Genomic DNA, 15,022 nt, shown 5'->3' with positions numbered 1-15,022 from the left:
GCAACCTGCGGCGCGCCCACGTTTAATTGAATAGACAGTATGCGAAAAGCTAAAAAATGAGTAAATTTAATATTTTCCCCGCCGGGTTACTGTCGCACTCGTTTCAACTGTTTCAGGTTGTTTACGCTTTCAGATATTTGTTTACAAACATCGCATACACTTCGACTCAACCTTTTTTTTCTTTGACAAGGATAATATTTATTGTTGGGTTACGGTAGCACTCGTTTGCCGGCTGTGTTTTCGAAAATTCTCCTTGAAATACGGTGGCCTAACTTGTGTGAAAATTCGGCCACAACTCCAATTTTTTTTGCACAAGAATAATATCTAACCTTTTTTCTATGAAAAATCGTTGGATGCATCTCATGGAGCCACTCTCCAGGAGCCACATCCACAAACCCATCTTATCTCGGACCTGTTTGAGTCACCCTCATCACATTTCTGATGTCATGTCGTCATATGTTATACTCAATTTTTCTTAAAGGCGCAAGTGCGGAAACTACCGTACTTCAAGCATGTTTTGATTATAATGTCTCTATTTTCTCAATGTTACAACGATTTTTCCGATAAATTTGATTCAAATTATCCCTGTGTATTAATTGAACCAGGCCAAGCGTGTCCTGATCGTTTTGTACCAAATAAAGTTAAATCCCAGAAGATTTGCTGTTTTCGAGACCATACCGCTAGCGATAACAAGATGTTTCCTGGTTTCCTATAACAGAAATAAAACGTCTCGATTCTGAGAACATGAACACCAAACAAAAACACAACACTGCCCGGAAGCCATCAAACTTCCGAATCATAGAAGCACCCTAAAATGTCTTCCAAATGGCAGGCATTTCAGAACATTACCCAACACATTAGTACCCTTTTCGCACTAATTCTGAACGGTTCGTTAATTCATTTGGTCCTGAAAAAGTCACCAAACAATTTGGGCGTCTATAAGTTGCTGATTATCTATACAGCAACTACTGAAATCGTTTTCACCATTCTGGAAATTATTGTGCAACCGGTAAGTGTGGGGAAACGTGCTTTATTGATAACTCCACAACTTTTCTTTTGATCTTCTACTCCTACGGCTCAACTTTCGTCATCGTTGTCAATGCTGTTGATTCGTATCTTGGCTACGGAGTTTTAAAAGTTTTGATCTGTAAGTTTTTCTACTAGAATCGAGCCTGAAAGATACAGATTTCCAGCCATTTACTGCGAAATCTTTGGCTCTCTGCTTGCCATATTCAGCATCCAATTCATATATCGTTACTGGGTAGTCAGTGGGAACGAATGGATTGAAAGTTTCAGTGGTTTCAAAATTCTGCTTTGGTTGATGATACCAGTATGCTGTGGATCCATCTGGGGGCTTGCTGCCTATTTTCCATGTGCTCCCAGACCAAAAAGTGATCAGTATTTGAGGTACAGTACCGAACAAAAATATATTCAAATATCTCAAGATTCAGAAAAAGCCTTCTAGACGAGTTCAACCTTACCGTCGAAGACAATCTGTATATTGCTCCCTACTTTTACGAGAAAAGTGAAAATGGAACCGTCGAGATCTATCTCCCGTCGTTCTTGTCAATCGTTATTGACTCGATTTTGATTGTAAGTGACATTACTGGGAAGTAACTAGTTTCCTGGTACAGTTTAGGTACTGCAGTTCAAGTACTGTACCCCGCCTGTATTGTTTTTGTTAGATTTATGAATCCCGTGGGGTGGAAATTCATAGAAAATACTAGACGCTTAAATATGTACACCTGATCATTGGTTTTCGATTCCACTGTGTTTTGTTCGATAGATACTTTAACTAGCGTTAATGTTAACGCGAGAGCTTCAAATTGAACTTGCGTTGCTACTCACAATCAGCGGTGTCGGAATTCTATTCAGGAAAACACGAGAAAAAATATACGAGCCACCGTAGCTCAGCTGGTAGCGGCTCCAAGAGAGGCTTGTAGGATATTAAAAAAACCAAGACCAAAGTTCAGAACATCTCCATCGCCACCGCATTCTACTTTGGTTTTAAATGCTACTCCACACTTCGCAAATCCAAAGACATGGCTTCTTCCCAACAATACAAATCTCTTCAAACCCAACTCTTCTACTCCCTGGTCACCCAAACTCTGATTCCAGTATTCCTAATGCACATTCCCGCATTTGCAATGTTCATCTTAACTTTTCTCGAGGTTGATGTAGGACCACTATCTGGAATAGTAACCGTCACAATCGCTTTGTTCCCTGCAATCGATCCACTTCCCACACTTATCATTGTGAAGAGCTATCGAAATGCTATCCAGTCGTATCTGGTACTTTTTCTGAATGCGATCGCTAGATGCATAGCTCCAGGAGCAATATCCACACACCCATCTCACGTCAGAACCGTCTGAGTCACCTTCTAGATTTCTGATGACATGTCGTCATGTGTTTTAGTTATGAAAGACTTTAATTATAAGTATGTACAAGTCCCTAAAGGATTGGCGAGACTCGTTACCTGGTATTAGTTTTATTTTTCAGTATTATTCTTCAGTTATCCCTCTATTTCCTCCTAATTTCTCAAAGAATGATCGATTGGGAGAATAGTCAATACGCTTTTCAAATAATCGCTGCTATTCTGGCAACAATTTCAAACTCTCTTTTGATCTACCTTATTACTCATTTCTCACCAAAAGATATCGGTGATTATAAGCATCTTATGTTGTTCATTTCGATGTTTGAGGTGGTTTATGCGATGCTTGATTTGATTGTGCAGCCGGTAGGAAGGTAGAAAAGAGATTTCAGAAAATTGGATTTTCAGATTTTCTATTCGTTTCGTGCGACCTTTACACTCATTGTGAATACGACGAACTCAAAAATTGATAAGAAATTTTGGGAGATTATGGCAGGTCAGTTTACAGAACTCTGTGTACAGTATGCTTCAGATCATACTTGTAAACCCTCCATGAGCCCTGTCATAGTTTCTTTCGGATCAATATTTTTAAATCAACTAGAATAGATATGATATAACTTGACGAGTACTACAAATATATGATATCTGGAATACTGTACCTTGTCTATGAACAAAGTTGCAAGGTCATAAAACTGTGACAGTGTGGCTCAGACAGCTTTTGGTTCGTAACTTTGTTCATAGACAATATACAGTATTTCAAGTATAATCAGTTTTTAGCACTCGTCCAACTCTATTACATTCAATTTAGTTGGTTCAAAAATTGTGGTATGCTTCAGACACGTTTTTTTCAGTGATCTACTGTGGATTCTTCGGATCCTCAATGGCCATATTCAGTCTACACTATGTCTACCGTTACTGGGTCATCACCGGAAACTCTCAAAATCTCAGCTATTTCAAAGGCCGGCAAATCTTTTGGTGGCTCGTCATCCCATTCTCAATTGGCTTGATTTGGGCGTTGGTCGGATATTTCCCTTGTTATCCTCGTAAAGGTTCCAGCGATTATTTGAGATACGGTGTACAAGAGAAACTGAGCCTGGACATTGACCAAATTGTATACTTTGCTCCGTATTTTTATGAGAAGAACGATGTAGGAGAGGATTTGATCTACTGGCCGTCGTTTGTAGGAGTTTGTCTAGACTCCATGAGCATTGTAAAATAGAACTCGGGGACCGTTGACTTTGAGCCATCTTTTCTCGGTTCCTGTACAAGATATCAAAAAGTTGTCAACTGATAAACTCTTTATCACATTATCAAAAGTATTTTATCAGTTGAAATATTTTTGATAGCCTTAGTAGGAACCGAGATAATTGGGCTCAATGTGCACGTATAGAGTAAGCTATATTTTAGAATCTCTCCATGTTCATCGTGGTTTTCTATGGGGTCAAGTGCTGGAACAAAATGCGCAACATACTAACTACAACGTCTTCTCATTTGGAAAGCATTCAAAATCAACTATTCTACGCTCTCGTTGCTCAAACAATAATTCCAATTTTCCTCATGCACATTCCGGCTCTCACAATGTTCATGTTCTCGTTTTTCGAGTTGGATGCTGGCCATTTAAGTGGACTGGTTTCGTTTTCTATCGCTTTGTTCCCCGCACTCGACCCGATTCCGACGATTCTAATAATCTCCAGTTATCGAGATGCTATCAAGAAGTTTGTACAGAAGAAATGCTCGAAATTCAGAAAAACGAAAATTGGGAAGCTATTGGTGAAGGCACAACCTACAGTTAAATGCTCAAATGGCGTCATGTGAAGTTTTTTTTTCTGAATTCTGTTCCATATGAATAAATATTATTTTTGTAATTTTTTGATCTGGTAGTTGTTGCTCTCAAGGTGATCTTATTTTCTAAAATTTTCTATTAATTATAGGTTGTCTGGTAATAGTCAAATGACTTAAGTAAATATATACACTGGAGAAAAAAGCTGCACTTTAAGCAAAATCTGTCCACTGATAAAATATTAGTGATATTATGATCAACATTTTATCAGTTTACACATTTTTGATATCTCTTGTAGGAGCCGAGATAATTGATCTCAAAGTCTACGTATAGGCTGAGCTTCTACTAGAGCAAGTACGGTAATAAATATGCAGCAGATACAAGTGAAAAAATCTGCTAGATCTACAGTTAAACTGAAAAATAAAAATATTCTGATTTGATGTCTTCCTCTTTTCCTTCCATCTGATTTTCGATTCCTTCACCCTATTCCGAAATGAATGACGTGATTCTGTATTCTGATAAGAAATGGCGTATCTCGGAAGGCCATTTCCATTCAACGAATATGTACATTCTCTGTAGTATGCCCGCGAGTTACAAAACAGAACAAAACAAAAAGCCATGTGAGACGTTTCTTGTAGAAAATTTGCACCTAAACTTCCAGAAAGTGAAAAAATATTCGACGAATAACGAGTGATACTTTTTCCATGTTCTGCGGATATCCATTTCCTTTGCTTTCGACATGGTAAACAACTAGAGGTTACCGCCTTTTTCCGAAACTATATAACCGGAGGGTTGAATACAGAAAGCATTGTCAACTCGAAAATGAAATCGTTCCACATTCTTCTATTAGCCGCATTCGTGGCTTACTTTCATGCTATGCCAATTGATCCGAAGACTTCTCATCTGGGACTTCATAGTGATAGTGCTCCATTGCGTCCAGCCAGACACACAGATGAGAAGCCAACAATGAATCAAGGAGCTGAGGAGGAGAAGAAGCGTCCAGCCAGAGCTGCAGAGGATCAACCAAAGGGAACCCAAGGAGCTGATGAGGAGAAGAAGCGTCCAGCTAGAGATGCTGAGGATCAGCCAAAGGGAACCCAAGGAGCTGATGAGGAGAAGAAGCGTCCAGCTAGAGATGCTGAGGATCAGCCAAAGGGAACCCAAGGAGCTGATGAGGAGAAGAAGCGTCCAGCCAGAGCTGCTGAGGATCAGCCAAAGGGAACCCAAAGAGCTGATGAGGAGAAGAAGCGTCCAGCCAGAGCTGCAGAGAATCAACCCAAGGGAACCCAAGGTGCTGATGAGGAGAAGAAGCGTCCAGCCAGAGCTGCAGAGAATCAACCCAAGGGAACGCAAGGAGCTGATGAGGAGAAGAAGCGTCCAGGTAGAGCTGCTGAGGATCAGCCAAAGGGAACCCAAGGAGCTGATGAGGAGAAGAAGCGTCCAGGTAGAGCTGCTGAGGATCAGCCAAAGGGAACCCAAGGAGCTGATGAGGAGAAGAAGCGTCCAGCCAGAGCTGCAGAGAATCAACCCAAGGGAACGCAAGGAGCTGATGAGGAGAAGAAGCGTCCAGCCAGAGCTGCAGAGAATCAACCCAAGGGAACGCAAGGAGCTGATGAGGAGAAGAAGCGTCCAGGTAGAGCTGCTGAGGATCAGCCAAAGGGAACCCAAGGAGCTGATGAGGAGAAGAAGCGTCCAGCCAGAGCTGCAGAGAATCAACCCAAGGGAACGCAAGGAGCTGATGAGGAGAAGAAGCGTCCAGCCAGAGCTGCAGAGAATCAACCCAAGGGAACGCAAGGAGCTGATGAGGAGAAGAAGCGTCCAGCTAGAGCTGCTGAGGATCAAGCCAAGGGAACCCAAGGAGCTGATGAGGAGAAGAAGCGTCCAGCCAGAGCTGCAGAGGATCAACCCAAGGGAACCCAAGGAGCTGATGAGGAGAAGAAGCGTCCAGCTAGAGCTGCTGAGGATCAAGCCAAGGGAAACCAAGGAGCTGATGAGGAGAAGAAGCGTCCAGCCAGAGATGCTGAGGATCAACCAAAGGGAACCCAAGGAGCTGATGAGGAGAAGAAGCGTCCAGCTAGAGCTGCAGAGAATCAACCAAAGGGAACCCAAGGAGCTGATGAGGAGGAGAAGCGTCCAGCTAGAAATGCTGAGGATCAGCCAAAGGGAACCCAAGGAGCTGATGAGGAGAAGAAGCGTCCAGCCAGAGCTGCTGAGGATCAGCCAAAGGGAACCCAAAGAGCTGATGAGGAGAAGAAGCGTCCAGCTAGAGATGCTGAGGATCAGCCAAAGGGAACCCAAGGAGCTGATGAGGAGAAGAAGCGTCCAGCCAGAGATGCTGAGGATCAACCAAAGGGAACCCAAGGAGCTGATGAGGAGAAGAAGCGTCCAGCTAGAGCTGCTGAGGATCAACCAAAGGGAACCCAAGGAGCTGATGAGGAGAAGAAGCGTCCAGCTAGAAATGCTGAGGATCAGCCAAAGGGAACCCAAGGAGCTGATGAGGAGAAGAAGCGTCCAGCTAGAGCTGCTGAGGATCGGCCAAAGGGAACCCAAGGAGCTGAGGAGGAGAAGAAGCGTCCAGCCAGAGCTGCAGAAGATCAACCAAAGGGAACCCAAGGAATTGATGTCAATCCAATTGACGCCGTCTACGCTGACACGGGAGACACCCGTTTCTTCATCTTCTAAGAAACGTGACTTCAACAAGAAACATTGTTTCGATATAATATGTATTAAGTTTTTTTCGACATATTTACAAAGTCTGTAATAAATTTGAAAGTTATCAAAAATGCGCACTTTTGATTATTTTATGATCGTTCAAGCTTTGTGACAGTTGGATTGAAAAAAAAAACCGTAGACAAAGTTAAGACATGTACCAAACGAAGGCGAAGATTCCATTCATGTGTTAAATCATAAGCTGTTTTCAGTTCAACTTACCTTGGGTTAAACTATAAAAATAGCTCTTATGCGGAGTTCCGATAGTGATTTTCAACTAATTTCGCCCCCGTATGTAAGTTACTTATTTCCTCGTAAAGAGTTTGTCATTTCTTAAACTTTTGTATTCCCCGGAAAATAACTGAGTCAGCAAAAACAAAAAATACAATATTTCCAAGTATAAATGCATGTACATCGTTTGGACCGATAAAAAACTTCAACTGGGAAACTATCGTTATCTTTTACTCTATTTCGCAATTTTCAATATGGCCACTTCTCTAATGGATATGTTGGTTTCCATGGTAACGTCAATCAAGGCATGTTTTATGATAATATGATAACAGATTTTATAGTGTGTACTGATTTATCGTCATGCGTTTTCAGTGTTCATTTCTGATGGATTGTTCTCGCAGGTAGGTGAACGATGTTTCCTTTTATAAACATTTAAACGTTTCAGCACTCGGAATTCAATCAAATCCTCATTGCCTTCCGCTGTAGTTTCATCTCTGGAGAGTACGCAGTTGGAGAGTACTTCTTATATCGATATTTTGTATTATTCAATAATCAATTTCTAACAAGATGTTGACAGCGGATCCTCAGTCAGTCGAGACCGATCCTATGTCCTAACCCGAGAGTGCTCGCGCGCCTGTAGCGCGCCCTAAAAACCTGAAAGTGTGTATGAGATAAGCGGTGCAAATACAAAACAGTACACAAAGTATCATTGACCCATTTATTAGAGAGAAAAGGATGGGGCCAAGACAAACGGTAAAGACAATCAAAGGGGAAATACCAGCAAGAACAGAAAAAGGGGGGAATAATGGTGTAGGGCTAAAACCTGACGGCGGAGCCGCCAGGAAACCTTGCGGACCCACGAAACTGGAGCTGGTCAAACCTCTGATAGCCAAACGTACAAAAAGGGGGAAAACCTGGAAGTAAAATTGTTTAAAAAGTCCTTGGAGCTACCGGCGGAACAGCGGTGCCCGGACGCAAGAGACGACTGCGCGCGCGGAGAGTGCGCGGCGCCTGTCGGCTGGCGTCGCGGGTCTCGCCACGCGGGTGAGCCTTTAAAAGGGTAAAAGTAGTGGTAGTTCAAATATGAATATTCGCATTGAATGAATGCGAGAAAGAATAATTTCACAGAATAATATCGGAAATAAGGGAAAATAGTGACTGAATAATCAAAGCAAGTAATTCAGGGGGATTTTGCGATGAAAATCGGTAGACCCTGAGTTACTCTGCTTTCAGGTTGACAATTATCTGCGGGGAACCCGGATTTTTGTCAACACAAGATACTTTATGCCCTATGGTCTCCTTACCGCTGTATTCTATTGCATTTTACATCTTATCTACTGGACATTTTTCTGTTATTAGTACTGTGGTGGGGACTATTCCAGGCGTCTATATATTCGGGAATCAATGTTTGAGCATCATGGACAAGATGTCTTGAATATGTCTATAATCATAGTGCAGTACTTTGTAAGGAGAACAAATAATTGACCGTTTTTCACAAAGATTCATACAGGAAGGAACTGACGATGCAATGTTCAAGTCATGATTTGGAATTTTGTTCTTGTCGATTCTCTCTTTCGTCTCGTTGGCTCTCATCTTTTATTTTGGCTACAAAATTTGGTACAAGCTGAGTAAACAAAGTGCTGACATGAGTCAGAAGAGCTCCAAACTCAACTGGTCAAGGCGCTAATAGTACAAGCTGCAATCCCGACTTGTGTCAGCTTCGCACCATGTATCATTTCATGGTACCAGCCAATTTTTGCGCTGGACTTCGGGCGGTAAGTCAAAAAAATCAATTTGAACTTAGTTTGAAAAATCTAGATGGCTTCAATTTGCTGCTGGGATCGCTGTGTCCACATTTCCAGCACTGAACCCTCTGGCTTTGATTTACTTTGTGCCAACTTTGAGGAATAAGTTTTTGAGTTCAATTATGTTTATTAAATTCAATTCCAAGAATGTTTCTCGCGTTTCAACCACTGGACAGAACTAGAAAAGAAGGCCACTTAAAACTTTAACTTTGATCCCACATATCTCATTTCCTGTGAAAGATATCAATTAATGATTAACTGATAAAATGTTTCTGCTGTTATGATAAACATTTTACCAGTTGATCACTTTTTGATGTCTTTCACTGAAAATGAGATACATAAGCTCGAAGTTAACAGCATGGGTGGCACTCTGTTATCCTGTTAGAGTTTTTAATCAACAATAAATTCCAATTTGTTCTGCGCAAACTTCACAACATCCGCAATTCAACATTCTGTTTTTTAAAAACTGGATGAGTGAAATAAAAATAACAGGAAACAATATGTAATCGAGCATCCAAGAAGATAGACCGGAGCAGGAGGAGATACGAGAAAAATGTGACTTCGAAGAGCTCGCCGAGCTGGAAATTAACCATACCGTAAAACCTGTAATAGAAGGGCATCTTTGAGCTAATTTTCCTCGGTTCATGTCAAAGATAGATTAAAGTTATGAGCTGATAAAACATATATCAATAGGAATATCAATAGGAACTTCCATAGGAATTGAGATAATTGAGCTCAAACTTGACAGTTTGGGTGCTCTTCTAATAGGTTTTACGGCATATGTTAGAAAAAAATTTTATAAACTTACCGCTACCAAAAGATTCATGATGAGAGGGAACAGTAAAATAATCATAGTCCCTGTTAGAGTTCGCTCAATTTTCAGGTTCGAACTTCGGACATTTCTGTAATTTTTTTAAATTGTTTTTTTTGTAAAAACTTTCAAAACTGACATTAATTTCCTTTGTCTGATTTTTTGGACCATTAGGCAGTTTAGAAAAATTATTGATGCCGTAATAAAAACGTTTAGAACAAAGTTGCCGAATCCGATTTTTTGCTGAAAGTGGGGTTTTAAATCTTACTAACTTACCGTTATCTTACTGTAACTTTGAGACAATGTATCTCGGTTCCTCTGAAAGATTTCAAAATTGTGTTAATTGATAAAATTTTGGTGATATTATGATAAAATGTTTATCAGTTGACCACTTTTTGATATCTTTTACAGGAACCGAGATAAATAGGCTCAAAGTTAAAATTTAATAAAATTACTCACAAAATGATTAAAATGAATGCTTGAAGTGATAAAAATTGAACCAAACGGAAGAGGTTTATCCACTTGAATGCACTCTCCTCGAGCTAAAAAGTGAGGTAGAGCCAGAAGAAATCCGGAAAACATAATTGCACATGATGTTATTTTTACAATCTGAAATGCCAATATTCAAAGATTTTCCTACTCAATAAACTTGCTTTTCTCAGTTTCCGTTTGCTCAAATTATACATAATTGCTACTCGCGCTCCGCAAAACAAAGGTGTAAACATTTGAGATGTATAAAATCCAAAATAGAACAAAAACACGAAGCTTTCCATGAAGAATTGTGGGTTCCAAAGAATACAAAAATTTGTGAAAATTCCTGTAAATGGAATTCGAAAAATTAGAAAATCCGCAAAAATTAGAATGAAATTAGAAAACTGCATGAATAGAAATAGTTGAAAAAGCTCCAAATCCAGGGAAGCTTCTTTGATAGCTTTATTGCGGGAGAAGTAGAAAAATGTGATTTTGAATAGAAAAAATAAGCAAGGAATACTGTAGAAAGCCATGAAAATTGGTATAATCATTATACAATTCAGACGGTATTGGAAGTTGGAATATTGGATTGGGTAACTATGTATCGGTTGGTAGGTGAAGTTATCCATCTTGTGGGAGCTGCCTAAAGCTATAATACGAAAAAGCGAAGCAGAGGAATCTAGAATACATTAAAGATTTGCCCCGTAATTTTTGCTATCTCGTCAACATAAAATTTTCAATTCTATGGGACAAATTGAATTCTAATTGAACCAGCAGCGAGACTCTCTGAGCATTTTAAGACATTCTTTATATTCGCAGAATTTCAAAATAAAGAAAAATTGGTCTCTGATCAACGAGAAAATTATGTGAGAATGCAGGAATTTTCGATTTCGAAAAAAAAACAGAAGCATCGATTATATTATAAAATTTACAATTGTATTTTCTGGATTTATTTTTGTTTTTATTCACTTTTCACCTGAAGGAGAACACGTTCCAATCGATTAACCTCTTTCCCTTTTCTCAATTTGTATTGGGAATCAACGACTAAACTTTCAAGGTTGTGTCAAGTGTAGCCATAAATTAAGAATGGGAAATAGAAGTTCAATGTTCCGTTATCACATACTAACTACAGTAATATAAAGCCTATAATTTATACAACCCGTTTTCACGTACTTGCAACCGGGCCTTTGTCGGGCCTTTGCGGGATCGGCCATAGTTTCTTTGAGAATGAATAATTTTAGACCAACTAGATTAGATATGATAGAACTCAACGAGTACTTCAAAATGATATTATTTTGAGAATTATGCCTTGTCTATGAAAAAAGTTACAGACAAAAAACGGAGACACGGCCGGGCCTTCGCGACAAGGCCCGGCCACTTTATGATCTGTAACTTTGTTCATAGACAAGACACAGTTTTCCAAATAGTATCATTTTAAAGTAGTCGTTAAGTTCTATCATATCTAATTTAGTTGGTCTAAAAATATTCATTCTAAAAGAAACTATCTCAAGGCCCGGTTGCAAATATGCATTTTCATCTTTCCTTCTCGTTTGTTCTTCAACTGATGTCTTTCAATAAAAATTATATCAAAAGCAGAAATGTATCCTTTTCCATTTTATCACTAGGCTACATACTACAAGAATTTGAAAATCTTCTATCTGTACATTTGACACAAACCGTACATTAATTGTCGGTGTACAGGGTGGCCGATAATGATAGGACGTTTTTTTGAGGGCTCCTTGGCCAGGCGCCAAGGAAAAATTATGAAAACTTTAAAAACTAATAGAAAGTAGGGACCCTCTATAGGCAATGATTTATACCATTTCGTATCATTTTGTTTTTTGTTCGGATTTATGAAGACTTCTCCACACCAACCCACATCGCGAATTTACTCGAGAGGGAGTGCACGTGTTGGCGTATGTGGCCAGAAGACTTGGAATTTCCTCATAAAGTGTCTGAAATGTTTTTGAAAATATTCAAAAGGATCAAAGGAACCTATTAAAGCCAAAATGAAGACCACCATTGACTTTGAACATTCACCAGACTCGGGGGATCATCAAACTTCAAATTCGGCGAAAAAATGTGTTTTGACCTTGGTATTGCAACGTCCAAGGTTCAAAAATCGTCAAATAGGATTTAAACATTTGTAGTTACCGTGTCTACCATAAACTGTTCCTTTCTTATACATCCGGGGCCTGCAGACGCGAAAAATGCAAAAAACTTTTTTCACACCACACCTGCGGCGTTGTCAGACGAGATCTGGGGTGACGTTAAGGGTTTCACAGATGAAACTCTTCCAAACCGTCGGGATCAGGAACAATAATGTATAAGAAAGGAACAGTTTATGGTAGACACGGTAACTACAAATGTTTAAATCCTATTTGACGATTTTTGAACCCTGGACCTTGCAATACCAAGGTCAAAACACATTTTTGTTACCAAAAGATGATAACAATTCTCCTGAACGTATTTTATATTCAAATTGCCTTTTCCGTAAAAATGTCAAGGTTTGGGATAAAATCACGGCAACCAGTACCAATTTTTTGATTTTTGGTAAAAATCGGCTCACAGGTCTACCAAATGACAGTTTTGATGCATAACTTGTTGCCCTGAACCACTCAGAAGTTTGTTGGACATCTTTAATACCATCCGTAAGACTCAGCACCGTCTTGTGGATCGTAATCCACAATTGCGGTCTTTGACGCTCATTTTCCTAGAAAACTTGGCGACGATTGAAGGTCCTCTAACTTCACGGATTTCAATCCGATGGACTTCAATGTATAGAGACTTTTGGAGAGCAAAATCTCAGGAATCTCCTATAGTTTTTTGGACTTTCTGTGAAGTCCATTTCAAAAGTTCTGGGGCGATATCGACGTCAACTACAGCCGCCGCACAGCCACATTTTTTTATGATTCGTTTGGATGCTTCCGTCAAAGCTCGTGATTCTAATCATGATTACTTGTCATAAAACGAAAATTCTTATATATTTTGAATTTTTTGGAAAAGTTATTACAGTTAAAAAAACGTTTTTCTGAAAAATGGGAGACGGTTAGAAACGTCCTATCATTATCGGCCACCCTGTATAAAAAGACCAATAAATTCCTCATCCAGTTGTGTATTCCGCCCTAATGCATAGTCTACTTACATTAACGTTTTTCTTATTCGGAGTTGTTCACACTAAAAATATTTTGATTATCAACCCGATTTTGGGGTACAGTCATGTCAAGTTTATAAGTAAAATGGCTGATGTTATAGCCGACCATGGACACAATGTGGTGAGTTTGAGCTCATATAATAACTGAAATTCTTGAGGAATTTCTTTAAAAAGTTTGTCCCATTTCAGACATTATTCCAACCATTCCATATTGCTATGAAAAACCTTGACGGGTTGGTTAAAAGCAAGAATATCGAGATTATCAACTACTATCTGGATCATTATGAAGAATTATTGAAATCGGAAGCTGATAACTTTTCAGTGTTGTGGGACTCGCATCTTTTCAATAATCCAGTTCTCTCTTCTTTTACGATGTCGAAAATGTTCATGGAAAAGTTCGAAAAAACTGATACGCAGCTCTACTTGGATACAAATTTGCATGCAGAATTAAAGAGCAGAAAATTCGATGTGGCGATTGCTGAGACATTTGGAGCTGCTCCATTTTGTGAGTCGTGTTTAAAATTCGAATAAAGCTATTTTTTCGCTTTTTCAGATCTCACTCATTTTCTTGCACTTCCATGCATACCCATATTATCAACAGTTCGTTTTGAATTGATAAATAACTATTTGGTCAACCATCCGCCCTTGGATAAATTACACGAGATGGTTCAAAAGGTGCGCCGGATGCTGGATTTCTGGATCGCCTGAATGACGTCTACCAAAAGTTTTTTGACACCTTGGGATTCACAAGAGTTTTTGAAAATCAAAATGATCTATTCCAAAACGTTCTCGGGAGACCTGTTCCATCATGGAAGGATCTTGTAAAACAATCGCCAATTTTAATCACCAATCCCTACCTTGATTTTGCCGTTCCCACCACAGCAACTGTTGTTCATGTTGGAGGAATTACAATGGATTTGAAAAACTGAAAATGTGGGGCCATTACCAGAAGAATACGAGAAGATCTTGCAAGAACGAGAATCCACAGTTTTGGTCTCATCCGGCTCTCTTGTTAGATCCTTTGAAATGCCTGAAAACTTCAAAGCAGGATTGATCAAAATGTTCGAATCACTTCCAGATGTCACATTTATCTGGAAATATGAAAAGGGTGACGCTGAATTCGAAAAGAGGCTTCCCAAAAATGTCCATTTCAAAAAATGGATCCCTCAGCCTGCACTTCTATCCGACAAGCGCATGAAAGTATTCGTGACTCATGGAGGATTAGGAAGTACAATGGAAATCGCATACACTGGAAAACCTGCTCTGATGGTTCCAATTTTCGGAGATCGATATCAAATTGCAAGGATGCTGGCGAGGCATGGAGGAGCGGTGTCCCAAATTTGATCTACAAGATGGAGAAAAATTAACAAGAACTATAAAAGAAATGTTTACAAATCCAAAGTATCAAGAAAAAGCCCAAGAGCTTCTGAAAATTCTTTCAAATCACCCTATTGATCCAAAAGTGAATCTTATGAAGCATCTAGAGTTTGCCATTCAGTAAGTTGTAATGTTTCTAGAACATTTAGAATACATGTTTTCAGATTCCCAAATCTTCGATCTCAAGTTCCAGAAATCAATCAAGTCGGACTAATTGCTCATTACTATTTAGACGTTGTTTTGTTTTTGGCTTCATCTTCTGCATTAGCATTCTACTTACTTTTCAAGATTTTTATTCGAGCTAAATTTAGCG

The 15,022-nt window shown here is 39.4% G+C and overlaps 4 protein-coding genes across 4 annotated transcripts; 3 read left to right on the top strand and 1 right to left on the bottom strand.

Moving 5' to 3' along the window:
- Nucleotides 1-814: 814 nt before the first annotated feature.
- Cbr-str-211 lies at nt 815-4,186 on the top strand (the record flags this gene model as incomplete). Its single annotated transcript, XM_045236681.1, has 8 exons — nt 815-1,013; nt 1,194-1,407; nt 1,452-1,593; nt 1,974-2,366; nt 2,513-2,737; nt 2,780-2,867; nt 3,223-3,581; nt 3,779-4,186. The coding sequence occupies 8 exons, from the start codon at nt 815-817 to the stop codon at nt 4,184-4,186; spliced, it is 2,028 nt and encodes a 675-aa protein (XP_045093864.1).
- A 787-nt stretch (nt 4,187-4,973) lies between these two features.
- CBG08875 lies at nt 4,974-6,833 on the top strand (the record flags this gene model as incomplete). The annotated part of the gene is made up of 1 exon (XM_002635515.1): nt 4,974-6,833. The coding sequence occupies one exon, from the start codon at nt 4,974-4,976 to the stop codon at nt 6,831-6,833; it is 1,860 nt and encodes a 619-aa protein (XP_002635561.1).
- Nucleotides 6,834-9,594: 2,761 nt separating this feature from the next.
- Cbr-sru-42 lies at nt 9,595-10,729 on the bottom strand (the record flags this gene model as incomplete). The annotated part of the gene is made up of 5 exons (XM_045236679.1): nt 9,595-9,657; nt 9,705-9,798; nt 9,847-9,950; nt 10,167-10,316; nt 10,361-10,729. 5 exons carry the CDS (start codon nt 10,727-10,729, stop codon nt 9,595-9,597), a joined length of 780 nt encoding a protein of 259 aa, XP_045093863.1.
- A 2,688-nt stretch (nt 10,730-13,417) lies between these two features.
- CBG08872 lies at nt 13,418-14,676 on the top strand (the record flags this gene model as incomplete). Its single annotated transcript, XM_002635513.1, has 3 exons — nt 13,418-13,453; nt 13,522-13,837; nt 14,411-14,676. 3 exons carry the CDS (start codon nt 13,418-13,420, stop codon nt 14,674-14,676), a joined length of 618 nt encoding a protein of 205 aa, XP_002635559.1.
- Between the last annotated feature and the right edge of the window lie 346 nt (nt 14,677-15,022).

The sequence above is a fragment of the Caenorhabditis briggsae genome (assembly GCF_000004555.2).
Source record: "Caenorhabditis briggsae complete genome, chrV, whole genome shotgun sequence".
In the NCBI taxonomy this organism is placed as follows: domain Eukaryota; kingdom Metazoa; phylum Nematoda; class Chromadorea; order Rhabditida; family Rhabditidae; genus Caenorhabditis; species Caenorhabditis briggsae.
The sequence above is the reverse complement of the archived record's forward strand: the minus strand, read 5'-3'. Positions and strand labels throughout refer to the sequence as shown.